The sequence below is a fragment of the Camellia sinensis genome, chromosome 14 (genome assembly GCF_055761805.1).
Source record: "Camellia sinensis isolate YWXY chromosome 14, ASM5576180v1, whole genome shotgun sequence".
In the NCBI taxonomy this organism is placed as follows: Eukaryota; Viridiplantae; Streptophyta; class Magnoliopsida; order Ericales; family Theaceae; genus Camellia; species Camellia sinensis.
Genome location: NC_138974.1, coordinates 25,710,809 through 25,731,212, shown reverse-complemented (window position 1 = coordinate 25,731,212; position 20,404 = coordinate 25,710,809). Strand labels below are relative to the sequence as shown.

Genomic DNA, 20,404 nt, shown 5'->3' with positions numbered 1-20,404 from the left:
AAATTTAAATTTTGGTAAAAAAGTGACTTTTTGATGTTCCAACGGTTTCACCAAATCAATATCAAATTGAGAATTCACCAAAAGTTTCACCAAAATGAGAACAGATTTCAGATTTCACCATTTCACTGTGCGCTACCGTCGAAGGAGACCAACTGATCGACCAGCCGGCGGTGGACCGATTCCCTTGCAAATATTTTGGTTCAAACAGGTCAAAAGGTTCGAAGAGGTAAAAAAAAAAAAATACACCAACCGGTCGACCAACCGATCAACCCACCAGCTGCTTCAATCTGCTTCATTTTACTTTACCCAGTCGATCACAGGAGTTAGCCTCGTCGCCGACGTCTTCAACGAATCGAAGCTTGATCAGCTGGGTCTTCAATGCTAAAAAATGCTCAATTTTCAAAACTAGTTCTGATATAGAGGTGGTACTCCACTGTTGGTTCTTCACTCATGCATACCTGTTGTGCAGAAAATCAACCAGACCAAACAACTCCAAATTCACCATTACCATGGCTTTATCTTCTTACTCTGCCCCCCACACAATCCTCACCACCACTCCCTCTTCCTCCTCACACTCACTCCCAAAACTCCTTCATCTTCCCCAGCACCGCTTCCTCTGTTTCCCAATCAAACCCACCATCACTCAATACATCCAAAATCTTTATGATGAAAGACGATCTTCTCTGAACTTCGATTTACATATTCCTTTTCTTTTTTTTTTTCTTCTGTTTTTTATGGTTCAAACAATTGGGATTTTATGGTTTTGTGAATTCAATTTCAGTAGAGTTGTAGAAGTTCTGTTAGATCTTCGTTGAACCAGGAAGCTCCATGATTGCATCGTCACCTTCAGGGTCGTTGAAGAGAACAAGAGCTATTAATGGGACTCAAAATTTCAGAAATTGAGGAAAAAAATTCAGGTCAACCCACCGGACATTCCCAGCATTTTGATGCAAACCAAGTGCAACCGTTGGAGCGCTTCGTATCAGATTGAGAAAATCGTCATTTTTTTCCTCAGATTTGATGAAAAAATAAGTTCACTGGTGGAGATGCTCTTAGTTAAGATTAATTGGTGAAAAATCCACTTTTTCCACGTGTATGACATATGGTCTTATGATTGATTTGTTTTGCTTCTAAAGATGTATGATTAATGAAATATATTGATAAAAAATACTAATTATTATTTTAGAAGATAATTTTTTATCCTTTTTTTTTTTAGTAAATTGGTGATAAATCCAATCTAAGGAGGGTATAAGACATTAAGTCCAATGAATATTTTTTTATTGGTGAGAGATCTACCAATTGTGAAATAGTTTGGTGAGAAGTCTTTTTGTTAGTTTTGAATGATTTTTTGTTTTCAATTTTACCCCTTAATATATTTGTTGACTTTTTTTATCTGTTGACTTCTTTTGATTATTTGTTCAAATTTATATCTATCTGTTCAAATTATTTACTATATGTTCAATTTTTTTTGCTATCTGTTCAAATTTATATCTATCTGTTGAATTTTTTTTCCTATCTGTTCAATTTTTCTGTGAGCTTCTCTTTATTTGTTTAAAATCTGTGAGTTTTTCTATCAATTTAAAAAAAAATACAAAAATCTAATTTATCTGTTCAATTTTTTTATATTAATATTTTTAATCTGTTCAATTTTTTATCCCAAAATATTTTATCTGTTCAGTTGGTATACCTTACCTTCGACCAGAAACTTGCTTTTGAATTGATCTTGGTAAAAACTACTGATTATAAAAATGTTTGTGAGAGAGAGAATATGTTGTTGTAGACACCCCATTTTTGACCGACCTTAAGACTCAGACGTCACCGATTGAGCGCTTGGTGATGTTGCATAATGTGCTCGTTCAGAAGTTTCAGAGTCGCGGCCGTGAGCCCTGCCTCCGGACTTCCGAACCTTCTTCTGTGCCTTGTCTCGGTTTGCGAACCAGACTCGGTTTTCTCTGTTTCTTTTCCTGAGGGGAGGGAGAGGTCCCGTAGACCATCTCTCAATGTCCGTAGGCTACATTTGGTGGCCGTAGGCCATTTTTCCCATTTTGGAGTCCGGTTCCCGGTTTTCGGAGCCGTCAGGCCGTGTGCCTCGGTTCGAGACCGCTTAACCGTCTCCGTTTGCTCTGATTTTTGGCATACTTCCTATTTGCTCCCTTTTGAGGGACACTGGGGGCTGAGAAGCCCACTTCATGGCCGAATGCCACTTTCGGTGCTTAACAGTCCATTTTCGGGACCCCGAACTGCGCGTTTTGGTCCCCGAGCATTCGTTTTGCAACGGTTTTCGTTCAATTTTGGCAGGTACCTCTGTTTTATCACCAGGGAGGTCACTGAAGGGTGGGAGGCCAGCAATTGTTGCAGCAGCCAATTATACATCCTCCGGCGCCCTCCGGCGCCCGTTTTTCACACTTCCGGGCTAATGTTGAACACCTTGGGCCCATTTTCTCGAACTTTGAACCACATATCTGTGATGTACACACATGAGAGGCCCCTAAAAGTTCATGGCCGGCCAGTAATTCAACTTGACCCTTTTGACCCCCTCCTTCCGGGCTAATGTTGAACCCCTTGGACCAATTTTCTCGAACTTTGAACCACATATCTGTGATGTACACACATGAGAGGCCCCTAAAAGTTCATGGCCGGCCAGTAATTCAAATTGACCCTTTTGAACCCCTCTTTCCGAGCTAATGTTGAACCCCTTGGACCCACTTTCTTGGACTTTTAACCACATGGTTGTGTTGTACACACATATGAGTACCTCACCAGTAGCTGGCCGGCCAGAAAATCTCATTGAACCTTTTGACCCCTAGCCGGCCGGCTAGGGGGTGTGGCCGGCCGGCCACCTGCAACAAAAGTACCAGGCCGGCCTGCTTCCTTGCACTGTGCACTTTACAGCTGTGGGGCAATATCCCCCAGACTAGATCTTTATCCGGGGGATATTTCGTGGGGGAATATTACTCTCCTTTTCCCCCACCTTTACACCCCTTCTTTGGCCTATATAGCAAGCAAGCCTTGTAGTATTTTGGGGTTAGAAAAACTCTTCTTCAAACTTCCATACACAACTCCATCTTCATCTTCCTCAATTCTTGAAAAAACCCTAAGGCCCTAACCATCATTCCTTCTACACCACCAAGCTCTACCACCACCATCTCATTTCCAGCAACAAGGAAGGTTTCTCAAAGGCCTAAGAAGCTGCAAATTCATCCAAGAAGCAACAAAAGTTTGAGTCTTCAAGGGTAAGTAATACTTTTACCCTTTTGATCCTTTTTCTTGATCTATTTGTAAGTCCTCTATGCTTTTTGTTTCAAGCTCTGGCCCTAACTGAAAAGGGCCCTCTTTTGAGCTCATCTTCACCTTTCATTAAGGGTTCAACCCTGTTTGACCCCTCCATGATACACTTGCTTCATTGATCCTCTTATATGTCATGATTTTGCATGCTATTTTTATCCCATGAGAAATCTGTTTTTGAGCATGTTGTAAACTGATATTAGGCTTATTTTGAGCCCCTCTTCAACATTGGAGAAGGACTCAACATTGTTTGGTGCCTCCATGTGTCACTTGTAGTTATATCCCTTATTTGGTCCCATTTTTGCATAAATTGGTAGCCCCCTTTGCTTCTGTTTTTGGACCTTGGTCCGAACTGAAAGTGGCCTTATTTTGGCCTATACTTCATGTTTCATTAACATTTTTCTTCTGTTTGATGATTATTTTGTATACTTCATGTTTTAGCATCTTTTGAGCCTCATTTTGCATCACATTTTTAGCATGTTTGTATACTGATTTTGAGGCTTCCATATACTGTAAATATTCATATTTTTAGTCCCTCTTCAGTGTTGTAGAAGGAAATTTTTCAGTTTGGGTTTTTCTTATATCACTTGCTTCATTACCCCTCTTTTGGCCCCTATTCTTGCATGCTATTTTTCCCCTACCTATGCTTGCTGTTTGGCCATGTTTATAACTGTGAAAGTGCCTTTCTTGGGACTGTCTAGCTTCTGTCTTTGCATTGCATGTCCATGTTGTGCATGTTTAGCATAGCTATAGGCCATTTCGGGTGCCTAATGTTGCATTTCGGGACAATTCCATGCATTTGGTATCATTTCGCTTCATTTCGGGACTGTTTTCCCCCATATTTTGTTGCTGAAATTCTGTTAGAATGATTGCCATCCATTTCATGTCATTTCATTACATTCCGCCATCGCCTCGATTTGCGTGTCCGTGTGCACACATTTCGAGGCACTTCATTTTTATCTGACGGCATCCTATGTGAGTGTGGCTGAGGCTCACTCATGTTGGTATAAGCCCATTTGTCATTTCCATGTCATTTCATTACATTCCGCCATCGCCTCGGTTTGCGTGTCCGTATGCACGCATTTCGAGGCACTTCATTTTTATCCGACGGCATCCTATGTGAGTGTGGCTGAGGCTCACTCATGTTGGTATAAGCCCATTTGTCATTTCCATGTCATTTCATTACATTCCGCCATCGCCTCGATTTGCGTGTCCGTGTGCACGCATTTCGAGGCACTTCATTTTTATCCGACGGCATCCTATGTGAGTGTGGTTGAGGCTCACTCATGTTGGTATAAGCCCATTTGTCATTTCCATCTCATTTTCATTACATTCTGTCATCGCCTCGGTTTGCGTGCCCGTGTGCACGCACTTCGAGGCATCTCATTTTCATTGCATTCTGTCATCACCTCAGTTTGCGTGCCCGTGTGCGCGCACTTCGAGGCATCTCATTTGCATTGTTTCTGTCATCGCCTCAGTTTGCGTGCCCGTGTGCACGCACTTCGAGGCATCTCATTCGCATTGGATTCTGTCATCGCCTCGGTTTGCGTGCCCGTGTGCGCGCACTTCGAGGCATCTCATTCGCATTGTTTCTGTTATCGCCTCGGTTTGCGTGCCCGTGTGCACGCACTTCGAGGCATCTCATTTTCATTGCATTCTGTCATCGCTTCGGTTTGCGTGCCCGTGTGCACGCACTTCGAGGCATCTCATTCACATTGTTTCTGTCATCGCCTCGGTTTGCGTGCCTGTGTGCACGCACTTCGAGGCATCTCATTTTCATTGCATTCTGTCATCGCTTCGGTTTGCGTGCCCGTGTGCACGCACTCCGAGACATCTCATTTTCATAGCATTCTGTGTATGTTAGGATTGCATCTTAGTTGCATTTCATGCATATCATGCATATTGCATCGTGTCCGGAATAGGAGTTAGCCCGGGCACGGGAAACGAGGTACATTTCGTACTCTGAGTGACGGAATGTGTCTCAATTCCCCAGTCACCGACACTCCGGATTATCCATGATGGAGTTAGGTTTTAGCTGTAGTTTCATGTGCATTCATCCTATATTGAGTTGTGCATTTCGACTCCTCGGCCATCATGCCTCGGTATGCGTGATTGGTGGCACGAGGATCGAGACATGCATATATCTGTGCAAATACATTGCTATGCCCCTTTCCTGCTCTCTGTTGCAGCAAAACGAAGAATCAGCAACTTTTCGGGGTCTTGGCACGCATTTCAAGAACAGGTGTAAACAGAGGCTAATTGGGGCATTCCGGTGGATTTCCGCGCAAGACAACCCGGACATGCATCATCCATCAGAAGCAAGGCAGTCCCTGGCTTGCACGCCAGTTTTATTTGCTTTCTTAGTTAATTCATTAATTAATTAGGATTTTGTAATATTTCGGACTATAATATTCTTTTATTCGGGACTGTAATATTTGGACTGTATATTTATTCGGACCCTCTCTGCGAGGGCACAACTGTAATAAGTGTGGGTGAGTGTGATGTATGTCTTCCAACCCCACGTCTTTCTCCTTTTTATTTATCCGCTTATGATGGTTAGATTAGGGCACATTTAAATTAGCATACAGTATGACAGCATGTTTGCATTCATTCATCTGTATTGCATGCACCGGGCTCGGCGCACCATACTAACTGCATCGTACTTTCAATTCCAAGTTGAATACATGGTAGTTGTAGCATTTCATATACCATCTTAGAATAGCCGAGCCTGCTATAGTTGCATTTTGCATGTGTTGCATTAGGCATTTCTGTATACTTAGGATTCATGCATGATTTCTAATAAGTGTCTATTTTGGCTTGGAGTACTCGGTGAGCTTTATGCTTTAGTATCCTTGCATGCGTGTAAGTGTTGCCATGAATAGCATGCTTACCATGAGGCTATGTGCTTATGTGATATAACTGCCTGAATGCCTGTGGGTGAAGGTTGGGTAATCTGAATTGGAGTAAATCATCAAATGTTTCAAGCCTACCTGCGGGTAGCAAAACCTCTTTCAAAAAAGGCAAACATGAAATGTTTTGCTCCAATTCGGGTGACCTGGTCTATACTTGTATGCTGTGAGCATCACATAGTAACCTAGGCTAATAACCGGAATAAGAACTCACAATGTTTTCAAAAATTGATATCATGGTTAGTAGAGGCCGGTCTATGACCGGGCGAGCGGGGGTGCTCACGAAGTGACCTTCCCCAATCGTACCCAAGTTCCTGAGCCGAGGCAACTTTGGTGATGACGGACACGTGGCCTTTTGGCACCGAGTCAGGGTTTCCTAAATTTCCCAAAATAAAATATTTAGGTGGCGACTCTGTATCTGGAAAAGCAGTCCATGTTTGGTACTTCTTTCAAAAATCAGTTTTCTCAAAAACGATTTGCCGGATTTGGACTCTTTGGTTCAGATTAGGAACCGTGACAATTCAAGAGTCCGAGCTGTAGTGACCCCAAATGAACAGAACGAGAGCTCGTTCCTCCCGGGGCGTTCGGGGGACGTCTACAGTTTCTGGCGACTCCGCTGGGGATTTAGAGAACTTGACTCGAACTCATGATATCTGTTTTTGACTACACTTGTGTGATTCTTTGCATTGCATTTGCATTGGTGCGCCTAGGACACCGTGTTTGCCATCTGCTATTCCTGAACGGTTTGCCGGAGGCTTGTCTTGTCAAGGCATGACCATAAGGCTGACCGGTTGTGGGCTCTGCCAGTATGGGAACACAAACCCCGGTTTTGCCGGGGCACCCTCTTTGACCATTCGACCTAGTGCATATTCGGATCCGTAGTGACCATTCCAAATTAGGACAGGTTGCTTACCCGCTTATAGGTTGTTTGAAACCGCTGCGTGCGTAGTGAAACCCTAGCTCCTGACACAATAGGACAGGGAAACCCTACCCCAACATAGGGGTGTTTTGGCTCTCACTTATCTGTTATGTGCTTTAGAGTGCGTCTCTACAGGAATGCATATATCAGTATATGAGTTTGGGCATCAGGCCTGCGGGCTTCAGTTCAGTATTGGCAGTATCAGGCCTGCGGGCATTAGTTCAGTATACGAGTTTGAGTATCAAGCCTGCGGGCATCAGCTCAGAATTGTCAGCATCAAGCCTGCGGGCATCAGTTCAGTACATGAGTTTGGGTATCAGGCCTGCGGGCATCAGCCAGTATTTGAGGATTAGTTATCTGCGGATATCAGATTCTTTTTTTAGGGAGACAGTGATACAGGGATAATGATCAGTGTTTGAGGACAGTGTGTATTTCAGCTTATTGACTGTGTGTTGTTATGCCCGACTGCGTGTCATGCATTTTATTTTAAGCTGTTATGCTGTCCGTTTATCTGTTTATTTATTTCCTTTTCGCTTTATTTATCTTTTGCTAGGTCAGTTTTAGCACGATTGCTTCCAACCCAGCAGGCATTCCCCAAGCACTTTGGACACGAGGTCGTCGACTCCATCGATCTGAGGATCTAATCGACGGACAGCCAGTGTTCCATTCTCTACCCCCTGTTACCAGAAGGAAGCCGAAAAGGCGCAGTGTGTCAGAACAGAGGTTGTCAGGGCAGTGGGTTACCCCATCAGAGGACAACAGAGGTGAAGTCCTGATTAGTGCTATAAGAGTAGACATACCAGTCAGTCGAATGGAGCAGCAAAATACGACAGGGATGGAGGCCTTAATGCGCCAGATGCAGGAGAGTATGAAGCAAATGCATGATGATGCCGCCCGTCAAACGGAGTTCTCCAAACAGCAGGCCGTGATCATGGCCCAACAGGCCGAACTAATCACCAGATTGCAACAGCAGAATACAGCATCTGCTTCACACCAAATCCCTCCTCCAGCAGGGGCTCCATTACCTGAACAGGCACCTACTGTTCAGAACGCCCCACCAAATGCCCAGAATACTGTACCGACTGTCCAAAACTTACAAGAGGACACGAGTCTTCCAACGGGGCCAGCTCCGCCCCCGCTTCCACCACAACTGTCCAAGGTCCATACATCCAATCACCCGGACTCTCCATCCGAGGTCGAGGTTGATCATACAGCTCTGAAATTGAGCAAACTGGAAAAGCTATTCAAGAAATCCCAAGGGGTTAAGGCTATGCCGGATATCGAAGATGGATATACCGAGGAGGCCGTAACACTCTCCGATAGGTTCAAAATGCCACAAATCGACCGTTTTGACGGGACCGGCGACCCCATGGTCCATATCCGACTGTTTGCGGATGTCTTGCGGCCAATGGGCCTTACACGACCACAGAAGCTCTCACTATTCGGCCGAACCCTGTCGGGTGTGGCCCATTGGTACGTAAGATTACAAGATGAAGTGAAGAAGAATTGGGATGAAATGGCTGAGGCCTTTGTCACACAATATTCGTATAATACTCAGATCGAGATCACAACCCGTGATCTTGAAACGACAAGGCAAGAGCCCAAGGAATCTTTCTCGGACTTTGTGATCCGATGGAGGGCAAAGGCGTCAACGATGACTTTAAGGCCTACTGACAAAGATCAAATTCGGATGATTGTGCGCAATCTCCACCCGAAGTTAATGCAAAGGATGATTGTAGTCCCCTTCCCTACTTTCGCAGATTTACATGATATGGGGGTGCAAATCGAAGATGCAATGAAACAAGGGCTGTTTGACCACGACAGAGAACAACCGAGGAGGACCTTCAACCGCAACAACAATGCGGGCCCGAGTGGCGCTGCAAATATAAGGGCCTCGGAAGTTAGTATGGTCACCACCACTCCCCCTCCCCCTCCAAGGCCCATAACTGCCACACCATTCTCCGGCGCGTCCGGAAGCAACACATAAAACAACCGATTCCAACCACGAGGCCAAAGAACCTTTACCCCACTATATATGCCTCTGACCAAGGTTCTGGGAATATTGATCAGAAAAAATCATTTAAAACCCCTGGAGCCAAAGCCATTACCGAATCCACTCCCCCCCTCATATGACCCGTCAAAGTACTGCGCATATCACCAACAACACGGTCATGACACCGACCGCTGTTACAGATTGCGTCATGAGATTCAAGATCTTATTGACAAACAGGTGATCGCGCCTCCAGATAAACCCAATGTCACAACCAACCCTCTCCCACCACATAACCAAGCTCCTCCTCCCAAAAGAATTAATTTCATCCAGACTGGGGTCGCATCTTACGATCCTAGCATCTATATTACTCCCACCCACCTACCCAAGCCGGAGGTGCTCCTCCCCGATTGCACTGACTTCTTGTGTATGGTGGACATCTCCAAAACCCAACTGGAACCGATGGTGGTGACCGTCGAAGACAGGGCAGGGCAGATTTTGGGAGAGACTGAGTCTGTTGAATCTGGGACTGGGCAGAATTTTGCTGGGGGAGCCTATGATCCAAGCAAGTACATCTTATCAACGAGCCGAATTGGGCTAAGTGTAGAATTGCCAGAGACAGGAGAACTATGCATGATCTGGGGGGATGGATCTGGGCTATGGGCAGATGAGCTGACAGCCGTAGAGGAGGACTTTGCTAACTTGCAATTTCTCGAGGACCAGGAACTGGGGGATGCGTCGATTAACTGGTATGATTATGAGGGATCAGAGGAGGCCACGGGATGGCTCGAAGATCAACCGGATGCAGTGGGGGAAGCCCAACCAGAACAAAGCCCGACAGGGGCGGAGATATCAGTTGTGGCCGGAACGGCCGAAAATCAAGTTGTACCGCCGGAGAGCGCCGGTGTAAAGAATTTCGCTCGGGACACAGGCATTACAGATACGGGAACTGTTGAACAACCAGCTGTACTGATGCAGTTGGAACAAGAAAAGTTTGAGGCTACTGAGAGAGCCAGAAAGGCAAAGGGCCCTGAGGGGACTGAAAGTGCTGTGTGCATGAAGACAGACAATGCTGCGAGCATATGGACAGAGAGCACTGAGAGTGCGAGTGGACCGGAGCCAGACAGGTGTCTGTTGGCTGCCAGCGGAATGTGGTGGGAAGATGACGACTTGTGTCTTGCCCACACCGATGAAGACTGGGGGAATAACCAGCCGGATGATACTTGGTACCTCGATGAGGTTGACCATATGACAAGAAGTGGGCGGTACTTCAAACCCCCACACCTGGACCAACCCGAGGCATCCGGGAAGGACAGAGAAGTAGAAAGACAGAAGGAGAAGCAAATTGAAGATGAAGCTGTGCTGAAACAGTTAAAGAAGATACAAGCAGACATCTCCATCTGGGGACTGCTAATGGCATCACGAGTGCACAGAGAAGCTGTCTTATCTGCTATGGACAAGTCCAAACTCTCCATAGACACCACGCCTGAACAGCTGGTTGGGCTGGTTTTTCCGGGAGGAGGTTCCCCGGCATTAACCTTTTCGGACAAGGAGCTACCGCCTGAGGGCACAAGTCATAACAAACCTCTCTATATCTCTGTGGAATGTAGAGATAAGTGGATACCGGTGGTACTTGTTGATACCGGGTCTGCGATTAATGTCTGCCTGACCAGAACGGCATATGCAATCGGGTTAAAACCCGCAGACTTCGTCCCAACCACCTAAGTGATCAGAGCATACGACAATACCAGCAGGGAAGTGATGGGGACTGTTAAAATTCAAACCAAGGTTGGTCCAGGACAACACAGTGTCGAATTTCATATCTTGGACGTTCCCGCAACCTTTAACCTACTTTTGGGGCGACCGTGGTTGCACCAGGTCAAAGCAGTCTCTTCCACTCTACATCAAATGCTAAAATACCCTCACGGGAAAGGGGTAGCGATCGTTTTTGGGAATTCATCAATCCATCCGCCGCCGGAAGTGTCCACACCTGTCTTGGAAATCGAGCACGGCACGGAGGATGTGTTTTTGTTAGGGTTCACTCTGGCCGAGGCTCAAGTGGTGCAGAATGTCATGGCTGTGAATGAGGGCATGTATGTTAGTGCTCAATCTATATACCTCATGAACAAGCTAAAACATACCCCTGGGATGGGATTAGGGAGAAGCGGCCGGAAGGACGTCTCAGTTTTGGCCGAAGTGCCACACAACCCTCACGCCTTTGGACTGGGTTATCTGCCCACCAAGGAAGATTGGGTGAGGAAAGGAAAAGAAATGGCCGGAAGGGCCAGAGCAAAGAAGGCCGGGAAGCCATTTGATTTAATGCACAGGCCCATCTGGGGTACCCTAAACGGACGTTTCGTCCGGGAGGGGGAAGATTTTCCATTCTGTGGCTTCCCGAAGCCATGGCTAAACGCGGAGGGGACGCGCGTGCCTGGTTTTGAAATCTTCTTCGACATACAATTATCTGGGGATGACGTTGCCGAAGCGCAGACAGACCCAGCAACTGTGGTTGAGCAATGTGAAGCAGTGGATCCTGAGAGCACAGAGCTTGAAATGGGGGTAGCACTGGCGAGTCTATTATCAGATCCTCCGATCGGCCAAGAGTGCTTGGGGGATAACTCTTCGGTTTCTGTGATTGGAGATGAAATAGCTGCGGGCTTTCCAGCGCCGATCTTGGATGCATCTATCGCACCTTCTCTCATCTGGCAATATGAAGAAGGCTTTTTATCTAGCAGTTCCGGGTCAGGTAGTGAGCCGGAATCTGATTCTACCGAATCTTGTGAGTCAGAATCAGATTCCAGCTCGACTGAGTCTGAGTCCGGTATTCCTGGGGGTGATAACCCGGATGCCACAGTCCTGTCTAGGTCATCTTTTTCATTTTCTTTTGAGTCTGTTGTAACAGAGGAATCTGACGGCTTGGAAGTATTTAATGAGAATGATGTGGATGTGGTTTCCGAGTATTTTTCTGTGCCTTTGATTTATTGCTTAAATCAGGATTTTCAAAATTTTGATGAAAACAGCGAGGAAGAAATTCCCCCAGTTTTGCAACGATTAATTAATCAAGAGCAGGAGAGATTTGTTAAACCTTTAATGGATGAAATCACTACTGTGAATATTGGTACTGAGAAGGACCCGCGGCTGGTCCAGATCGGGTCCACGTTGTCTTCAGAGGAGCGCGAGCGCTTAGTCGCTTTATTAAAAGATTTCAAAGATGTTTTCGCGTGGTCCTATGAAGACATGCCTGGAATCGATCCTGAGATCGTACAGCACCGGATCCCTCTTGATCCCGAGGCCCGCCCTGTCAAACAGAAACTCAGAAGGATTCGCCCGGACTGGGCCCTCAAGATTAAGGAAGAGGTCACCAAGCAAATTGACGCAGGGTTCCTGCTGGTATCTGAATATCCAACTTGGTTGGCCAACATAGTTCCGGTGCCAAAGAAAGATGGCAGAATTCGGGTCTGTGTAGACTTCAGAGATTTGAACAGGGCCAGTCCGAAGGACGATTTCCCCTTGCCACACATTGACGAATTGGTGGATTTCACGGCAGGACACGCCTTGCTTTCGTTTATGGATGGTTTCTCAGGCTATAATCAGATAGTAATGGCACCCGAAGACCGGGAGAAGACTGCGTTCACTACCCCGTGGGGTACATATTGTTATAGAGTGATGCCATTCGGGTTGAAAAATGCTGGAGCTACGTATCAACGGGCAGCAACTACAATATTGCATGATATGATCCATAAGGAGGTCGAGGTGTATGTGGACGACATGATTGTCAAGTCCAAAGATAGAGAGGGCCACTACATCGCCTTACAAAAATTCTTTCAAAGGATCAAAGAGTTTCGGCTGCGACTGAATCCCCAGAAATGCACGTTTGGTGTTACAGCAGGGAAGATGCTAGGGTTTCTGATCACACAAAGGGGCATCGAGGTCGACCCTTCCAAAATCAAGGCCATCTTAGAAATGCCACCACCAAGGACTGAAAAGGAGGTGCGAGGCTTTCTGGGTAAAGTGCAATTCATAAGACGGTTTATTTCTAAATTAACCTTGACTTGTGAACCACTTTTTGGTTTATTTCCAATGGGACGACCGATGTCAAGCAGCTTTTGAGCAGATCAAAGAGTATCTACAGAACCCACCCGTATTGTCGCCACCAGAGCCGGGGAGGCCGTTGATATTGTATCTTTCGGTAACTGAGACTACCATGGGCTGCATGCTCGCGCAGGAGTCAGAAGACAAAGTGGAAAGGGCCATATACTATCTGAGCAAAAAAATGCTAGATTATGAGACCCGCTATACACCGCTGGAGAAGGCTTGTTTGGCCTTGGTATGGGCAACCAGGAAGCTGCGGCACTACCTGTTAGCTCACTCAGTAATGTTGGTTTCGCGTTTGGATCCCATTAAATATCTTTTCGAGAAACCAGCACTTACGGGTAGGCTAGCTCGATGGCTGCTGTTGCTCTCCGAATTTGATTTGAAGTATGTAACGCGCAAGTCAGTAAAAGGCAGAGCGGTAGCGGAGTTCCTTGCCGACCACCCGGTTGAGGGGGATGAAGCGGTTGAGTATCTATTCCCAGATGAAGCCATTCTGCACGTCGAAGATGAAACCTGGACAATGTACTTTGACGGAGCGTCAAACCAGTATGGGTATGGGATAGGGGTGTTGCTGATAGCGCCTGATGATTCCCGTATCCCTTTAGCATTCAAGCTCCGGTTCAAAGTTTCCAACAATGAAGCAGAGTATGAGGCATGTATTGCTGGCTTGGAAGCAGCCCTGGAATTAGGGGCAAGACGGCTGGACGTCATTGGGGACTCGAACCTTGTTGTGTCTCAAGCAAAAGGAGATTGGAAAGTCAAGGAGGAAAGGATGATAATCTACCACCAAACCTTGGATTTGTTAATTCCTCGGTTTGAGAAGCTAAATTTCACCCACCTCATAAGAGAGAACAACAGGTTTGCAGATTCATTAGCAACTCTATCTTCTATGATAGACATCCCGTCCGGAGTCCGGATGCGTCCAGTCATTATTGATCAGAAGTTCGTGCCAGCATACGAGTCAATTTCCGCCATAGATGAGGTTCAAGACGGCAACCCTTGGTATTACGACATCTGGAACTTCTTGGAAAAGGAGACGTATCCACTAGGGGCAAATGCCAAGGATAAGAGGGCTGTCAGAAGAATGGCTGCTCAGTTCGTTATCTGCGGAGGAAAGCTGTACAAAAGGGGCCATCTGGGAATGCATAAGCTCTGTGTAGAAACTGAAGAGTCAAGACGCCTGATGGAAGCCATCCACGGGGGGGAGTGCGGTGCACACATGAATGGAGTAATGCTGGCCAGAAAGATCCTCAGACAGGGTTACTACTGGTCAACCATGGAGGAGGATTGTATTAGCTTTGTTCGACGATGCCACAAGTGTCAAATTCATGCAAACCGCATGAACATCCCGCCGTCAAAACTGTACAACATGACTTCGCCGTGGCCTTTTTCAGTCTGGGGAATTGATGTGATCGGAGCTGTTACCCCGAAGGGGTCAAACGGGCATGAGTTTATCCTAGTAGCGATAGATTATTTCACAAAGTGGGTCGAGGCCCAATCATACGCAGTGTTGAAGGCGTCACATGTCGCAAAGTTCATCAGGAACAACATCATCTGTCGCTACGGGGTGCCAAACGAAATAATTTCAGATAATGGTTCCCACTTCAAGAAAGAAGTGATAGACTTGTTGGAGAAATACAATGTGGCTTTCCATAAGTCATCTACATATAGGCCGCAGACCAACGGAGCGGTTGAGGCCGCCAACAAGAATATCAAGCGTATACTACAGAAGATGGTGGAAACCTATCGAGATTGGCCAGACAAGCTGCCATTTGCTCTGTGGGGCTACAGGACTTCAATCAGAACTTCTACTGGAGCAACTCCATATTCATTGGTCTATGGAATGGAGGCTGTTCTACCCATTGAGATTGAGGTCCCATCGTTACGAGTATTGGCTGAATGCCAGATAGCCGAAGCAGATTGGCAGCAAAGCAGATTCGAAGAACTCATGCTCTTTGATGAAAGAAGACTGAAAGCACTGTACCACATCCAAGGCTATCAACGCAGAATTGCTCGGGCTTTCAACAAGAAGGTTAAGTCCCGGAATCTGAAAGAAGGAGATTTGGTGCTCAAAGACAACCGAGCTCCCATCCACGACCCAAGGGGCAAGTTCAAACCTAATTGGACTGGTCCTTACATCATCAAAGCTATCTGGTCAGGTGGAGCTGTGGTTCTGATGGATCTAGATGGCTTGGAGTTCTCACAACCGATCAATATGGACAAGTTGAAGAAATACTATCCTTGAGAGGCTCGCTAGGCCGAAAACCCGAAAGGGCGACCTAGGCAAAATTCAGAGCACAAAAAAATAGAAAATATAAAAACTGAGCTCGCAAGGTTGAAAACCCGCAAAGGGCGGCCTTGGCAAAAGTTAGAGCGCAAAAGGAGAGTGAAAATACTCGAGTGAACCTCAGCCTGAACTACGTAAGGCTTGATTCCCATCTTTGGGATACGTAGGCAGCTTCACCTTGAAGTTCAGCCGTAAACTTTTCCCCGATCAACTCTGTCCATTTCGATCATCTCAGTCATCTTTATCCATCAGCATTTATCGTGATCTCCGGTACAGTGCTGTTCAAACTAGGGGCAAATTTCCGTTGCCGCGACGGTGCAAAGTTACTCAGACAAGGGGCAACTTTCCGTTGCTTTGAAGTGCCGCATTGTTCTTCAGACTAGGGGCAACTTTCCAATTGCGGGGATCTGGGGTTGTGCATCTCAGTGACAGATTTCCGGCGTGTCCAATTCTGATCCACATCGAAAATAGTTTTGAAAAGTTTTAATAAAAGTTGACTTTGTTCAAACCAATCTTTTTACGACTAAGACCATTTTTGGACCCTAAGTGGAAAATTTTCAGTACCATAACCTTCAATTTCATTGATTTCAAAATAGAGTTCTCCTGCTCTTGCATTACAATCGAGGTTGCTTATTTTAGTACATTCATAGAGAAAACTTGAAAATGCTAAATAAGAAATAAATTTGGGGCATAGTTGAATCAAGTATCTCTGTGTCCCCTCCTAGAGCTAGACGAAGCATCTGATGCCAAGCTAGGCCCAACTTGTGCCTCCTCATTGAGCCAATCCACGCACTCATCGGACAAGGTGCAACTGAAAGTAGAAGCAGGGGCCAGGAGCTCTCTAGTCCTCCATGCCGTGGCATATCGGGCAAGCTGTGCGCCCCGGATCGGGAAAGCAGCTGGGTACTCAATCCCCTCCGGTGGGCAGGTCTGATCATGACCAAACTGACGCAGGAACCGGAACGGAAAATAGAATACGCAGTGGGTTAGACCAACCAATTGGATCCCAATCAGCCGAGACATACTATAGCTCATTGCCGGGAGGTTGAGCCAAGGACAACGCCAAGCAATGCTGTCTGCGGACAAATTGCACATCCAATCGAACCACCACCTTTCGTCAAGAGCATTGACAAGGCGCTGCCGAAAGAAGTAGCCTCGAGCTGAATAGGCCGGGCAAGAGTCCACAACCTGCAACTTATCCATTAACCATACCTAGGGGAGGGATGGAAAATGAGAGAATAAAGAACAGAGAGATGTACGATGAGAGAAAAGTAAGACAAGGGTTTTGTGAGGAAAAAAAACCGAGCCTGAGGGTCAAGTGATGTGAGCAAATATATATGTAAGGTCGGGTGGGAAACATTACCTGCAGTAGTAGTGGACTCCCGGCAAACCTAGTCGCCTCCCGACGATAGACAGAATCTAAGCCCATCAATGTCTCGGCCAAGGTCATGGCAATACAGCTCTTCCCTTCTCTCAAACCTTGGGCGACTTCAATCAGGCGAATGCTAGCCCCGCCGGAGCCCGAGGAAAGCAGAAAGTGAGACAACAAACATAAGCAGAGGGCGTGTTGCCGGAAACCCTGCCAATAATGGTTGCTGCGGTCACCGGCGTCGGAAAAACGATGGATCAAGCCGAGGATGTCCAGGCCCCCACTACAAATCAGAGATTGAGCGTCATGCGCCGTGAGCCCACACATCCGCCCTAAAGCCTGGGCGTGACCAAAACGGAGCTGGGGCAAGATCACTTCAGAGCATTTAGACTCCATCAAAACCTGAAAATCTTCGAAAGTGGGACACATCTCTTGGCCGCCGAAGCTAAAAACATGCGTCACTGGATTCCAGAACCTTGCCGCGGCATGGAGAAAAGGAAGCTGTAGCGGAGTACGGCTCAGCGTGAATAGTGCATTCAAGCCGAAACCCCGGAAATTCAGCTTTTCCGAGCCATCTAGAGAAGAAATCCAAGATGTGACATTTTCTGCGAGAAACGCCTCCATCTTTGTCTAAAACTAAGATGAAATGAGTGTTCCCGAAGTTGAGGCTTTTATAGAAGGAAAAATACTATTCACGGGGACACGTGTCAAAAATCTGGTGGCTGCAGGACTGAATGGCCGGCCAGCCACCTTTTCTGGCTGGCCAGCCATTTACTTTTTGCAGAAATGGCCGGCCAGCTGTCTCTCTCCACAAAAATGGCCGGCCGGCTCCCAGGGATGGCTGGCAATGTTGCAGTGTATCTCCTTGGCCCTGTTTTACCCTTCGAGGGAGAGTTCCAAGCGTTTCCATGCAACGGGAGAGTCAAAGGCCTTCATCTCCCTCTGTTTCGGATGCGTTCCGGTGCCCAGATCGTCAGAAGTACACTTTGTTGTTGTTGAGGTTTGTTTATCGAGTTGTTGCATTTTGCTTATCGAGTTGTTTGTCGAGCGGACGTGTTTTGTGTTTTTGAGTCATTGCTCTCTGTTTAAGCAATTGTTGTTAAAGTCTTGTTTATTTGTGTTGTTGCATTTTGCTTATCGAGTTGTAAACTTTCTAAGGTCCTGTTATATCTTAGTAAGTCGAGTTGTTTAGTTTGTTGCGTCGGTTCACTACCTGACTTGGTAATTACACAATGCGCATTTCCATTCAATTTCGTTTTTGTGCAAAATAAATTGATGCGATACGATGCTATAAGTTTAAAATACAAACACCTTTTCAAAAGCTATTTCATTTCATCATGCTTTACAACAAACAAAGGTACAAGTTTTACAAAAAAAATAATAAAACGGCCTAACAATGTGCAAAGTGCTACAAACTACTAGTAAAAGAAAAATAAAGCAGGAAATAGCAGCATCAAAGTCCTCGGGAGCGGGAACGAGAAGCACGCCTCATCCTCTTTTGCGGGACAATCTCCGCACCACCATCTGAGTCGGAGCTGTCATCCTCAGGATCCTCCTCAGCCTCGCCTCTGTTCCCCGAGCCAAAACCGGAGCCTCCCTCCTCAGCAGATGTCTCTGACTGACGGTCGGTAGCCTCCTCCTCCTCCTCAGCATCCTCCTCCTCCTCATCAGGCTCCGCCTCCACAACGTGAGCCCTGCGTCTGCGAACAGGCCCTCCTCGAGCTCCTCGAAAAGGTCTAGATGGCCCGGCTCCTCGGGAAGGCCGAGATGACCCCGCCCCCTAAAAAGGCCCAGATGGCCCAGCTCCCCAATGAGGCCCAGGTGGCCTGGCCTGCGGCTGACCGGACCATGAAGGCATCTGAAAACAAAGAGTTCAATTCAAATGCATCAGTCCAAATATATACATCAGATACAGATACAAGCAAAAGCTACGTGAAGTGCGTGCATGTAAATACAGTGTACAAGTGGGGTGTGTGTCAGATGTGCTCTACACAAGTAGTCTATCGATGCAGTAGAAATCAGCATGTCATCAGAAGTATGATAAATGCCAGAAAACTGAAGGGTACCTGGATGCCCGCGACAGACAACTGTGCCTCCCTACGCAGGACCATGCCCTCGAGTGTGGCCACCAGTCCAACCACCTCCTCCATGTACCCTCGCGATGGCTGCAAAAATGAGCTCATAATCATCAGTGAACAGAAGAGTGTCTAAACATCTGAATGATGAATGAAAAAAGTGGAGCATACCGGCGGTGAGTCCGGATCAATGGCGTATCGATCACTGGGCATCGGAGGCTCTAGTGGAATCGGAGTCGGAGAGATAGCCCCATACTGCCACGCCATCAACTCAGTAGGCATATCTGGCCATCCGGGATGAGGATGAATCGACGGAGCCGGAGGAACCGGTCTACTCCCGCCTCTAGATGTACCAGCCCTGCTAGTAGAAGGGGCGTCTGCAGCCCGAGCCTGAGCCTGGCCCGAGGATGACATACCGGCAGGCCTCATCATCGGGATACGAGCTTCCGTCAATGGGGGCATCAAATATATGTGACGGTAAGTGGCGTAGTCCCCCTCCTCAATATATAGCAAAGCATCAGTACCCAGCATGGCGCCGACTACCTCCGAGTAAGAGAGCCTGTCAGCGGTCCGCATACTGGCTGGGGGTACTGCGGGAATATCCTGAGAAAGATACCCCCATACCTGGCGCAGAAAGCGCTCCCCCAGGAACCAGGCCCTGCCAACCGGCCCTTCGAGCAGGACCCTATATTGGGAGATGTCCGATGCTCCGGTATACTGAAGTCGGAGACCATCACCCAGAGACACCCAGGGCTGCCATGTGATCTGCGGATGACAAATGCATAAACCAATCAGAAATCGAGAATATACAGAGCAAATCAAAGATGAGAATCAAAAGAACTGAAAGTTCTGAGGTACCTCTGAATGTCGCACAGTGTCAAAGTACTGTCGCAGGCGAAGGAGGGTCTCTCGAGGTCTCGGCCGGTGCGGGCCCTCGAATATCAATGAATATGGGGTCATGGGAATCCCTACCACCTCCAGCTCTGGGGCTAATGATGGGAAGTATACATAGACCCATAGCTGAGAAAAGCAATACAGAATGTAAGTACGAAATGCTGAGAGCAAAATACAGACTGTAAAAGTGCGCTGTGTGTGTACAATGTGCAAGTAATGAGAAGCAGAAATGTAAATCAAGGGGACAGAAAATACCTCCCAGGCTCTCCAGTAGCCGCCAAGTAAATCTCCCCGCCCGCGGGAGGTCGCGCTCATATAAAAGTAAAGGGTAGCCAGGCCGGCGCCACCCCAGTCATATCGATGGACCTGTGATAGGTCGACTAGAGCGCTCAGCAAATATAGCCCAACTGTGTTCCCTCTGTCGGCGAACAGGGTAGTCCCGAAGAGGAACATCAGGAAACCACGGGCGTACTGCTCCGTCTCCTCGGGACTCTCAGGCACCATCTCCGCCCGCCGAAAATGGGAAGAGAACCAAGTGTATCAGACTCTCCCTGAAACCCTATCAACAGGCGGGCGAGCCC

General features: G+C 47.0%; 1 protein-coding gene across 1 annotated transcript; it reads right to left on the bottom strand.

Moving 5' to 3' along the window:
• Nucleotides 1–18,166: 18,166 nt before the first annotated feature.
• LOC145807488 (uncharacterized) lies at nt 18,167–19,972 on the bottom strand. Its single transcript, XM_082905810.1, has 4 exons — nt 19,788–19,972; nt 19,101–19,694; nt 18,921–19,019; nt 18,167–18,712 (listed from the first exon to the last, which is right to left on the bottom strand). The coding sequence occupies exons 1-4, from the start codon at nt 19,887–19,889 to the stop codon at nt 18,635–18,637; spliced, it is 873 nt and encodes a 290-aa protein (XP_082761936.1). The 5' UTR covers nt 19,890–19,972; the 3' UTR covers nt 18,167–18,634.
• Between the last annotated feature and the right edge of the window lie 432 nt (nt 19,973–20,404).

Bases quoted from the DNA above. Each gene is read 5' to 3' on its own strand.
- LOC145807488 (XM_082905810.1), bottom strand. From the start codon at position 19,889: ATGACCCCATATTCATTGATATTCGAGGGCCCGCACCGGCCGAGACCT. The intron at 19,020-19,100 runs GTATGCTCCACT...TCATTTTTGCAG, and splicing joins TTGATCCGGACTCACCGCCG to CCATCGCGAGGGTACATGGA. The intron at 18,713-18,920 runs GTACCCTTCAGT...CTTTGTTTTCAG, and splicing joins TGTCTGTCGCGGGCATCCAG to ATGCCTTCATGGTCCGGTCA.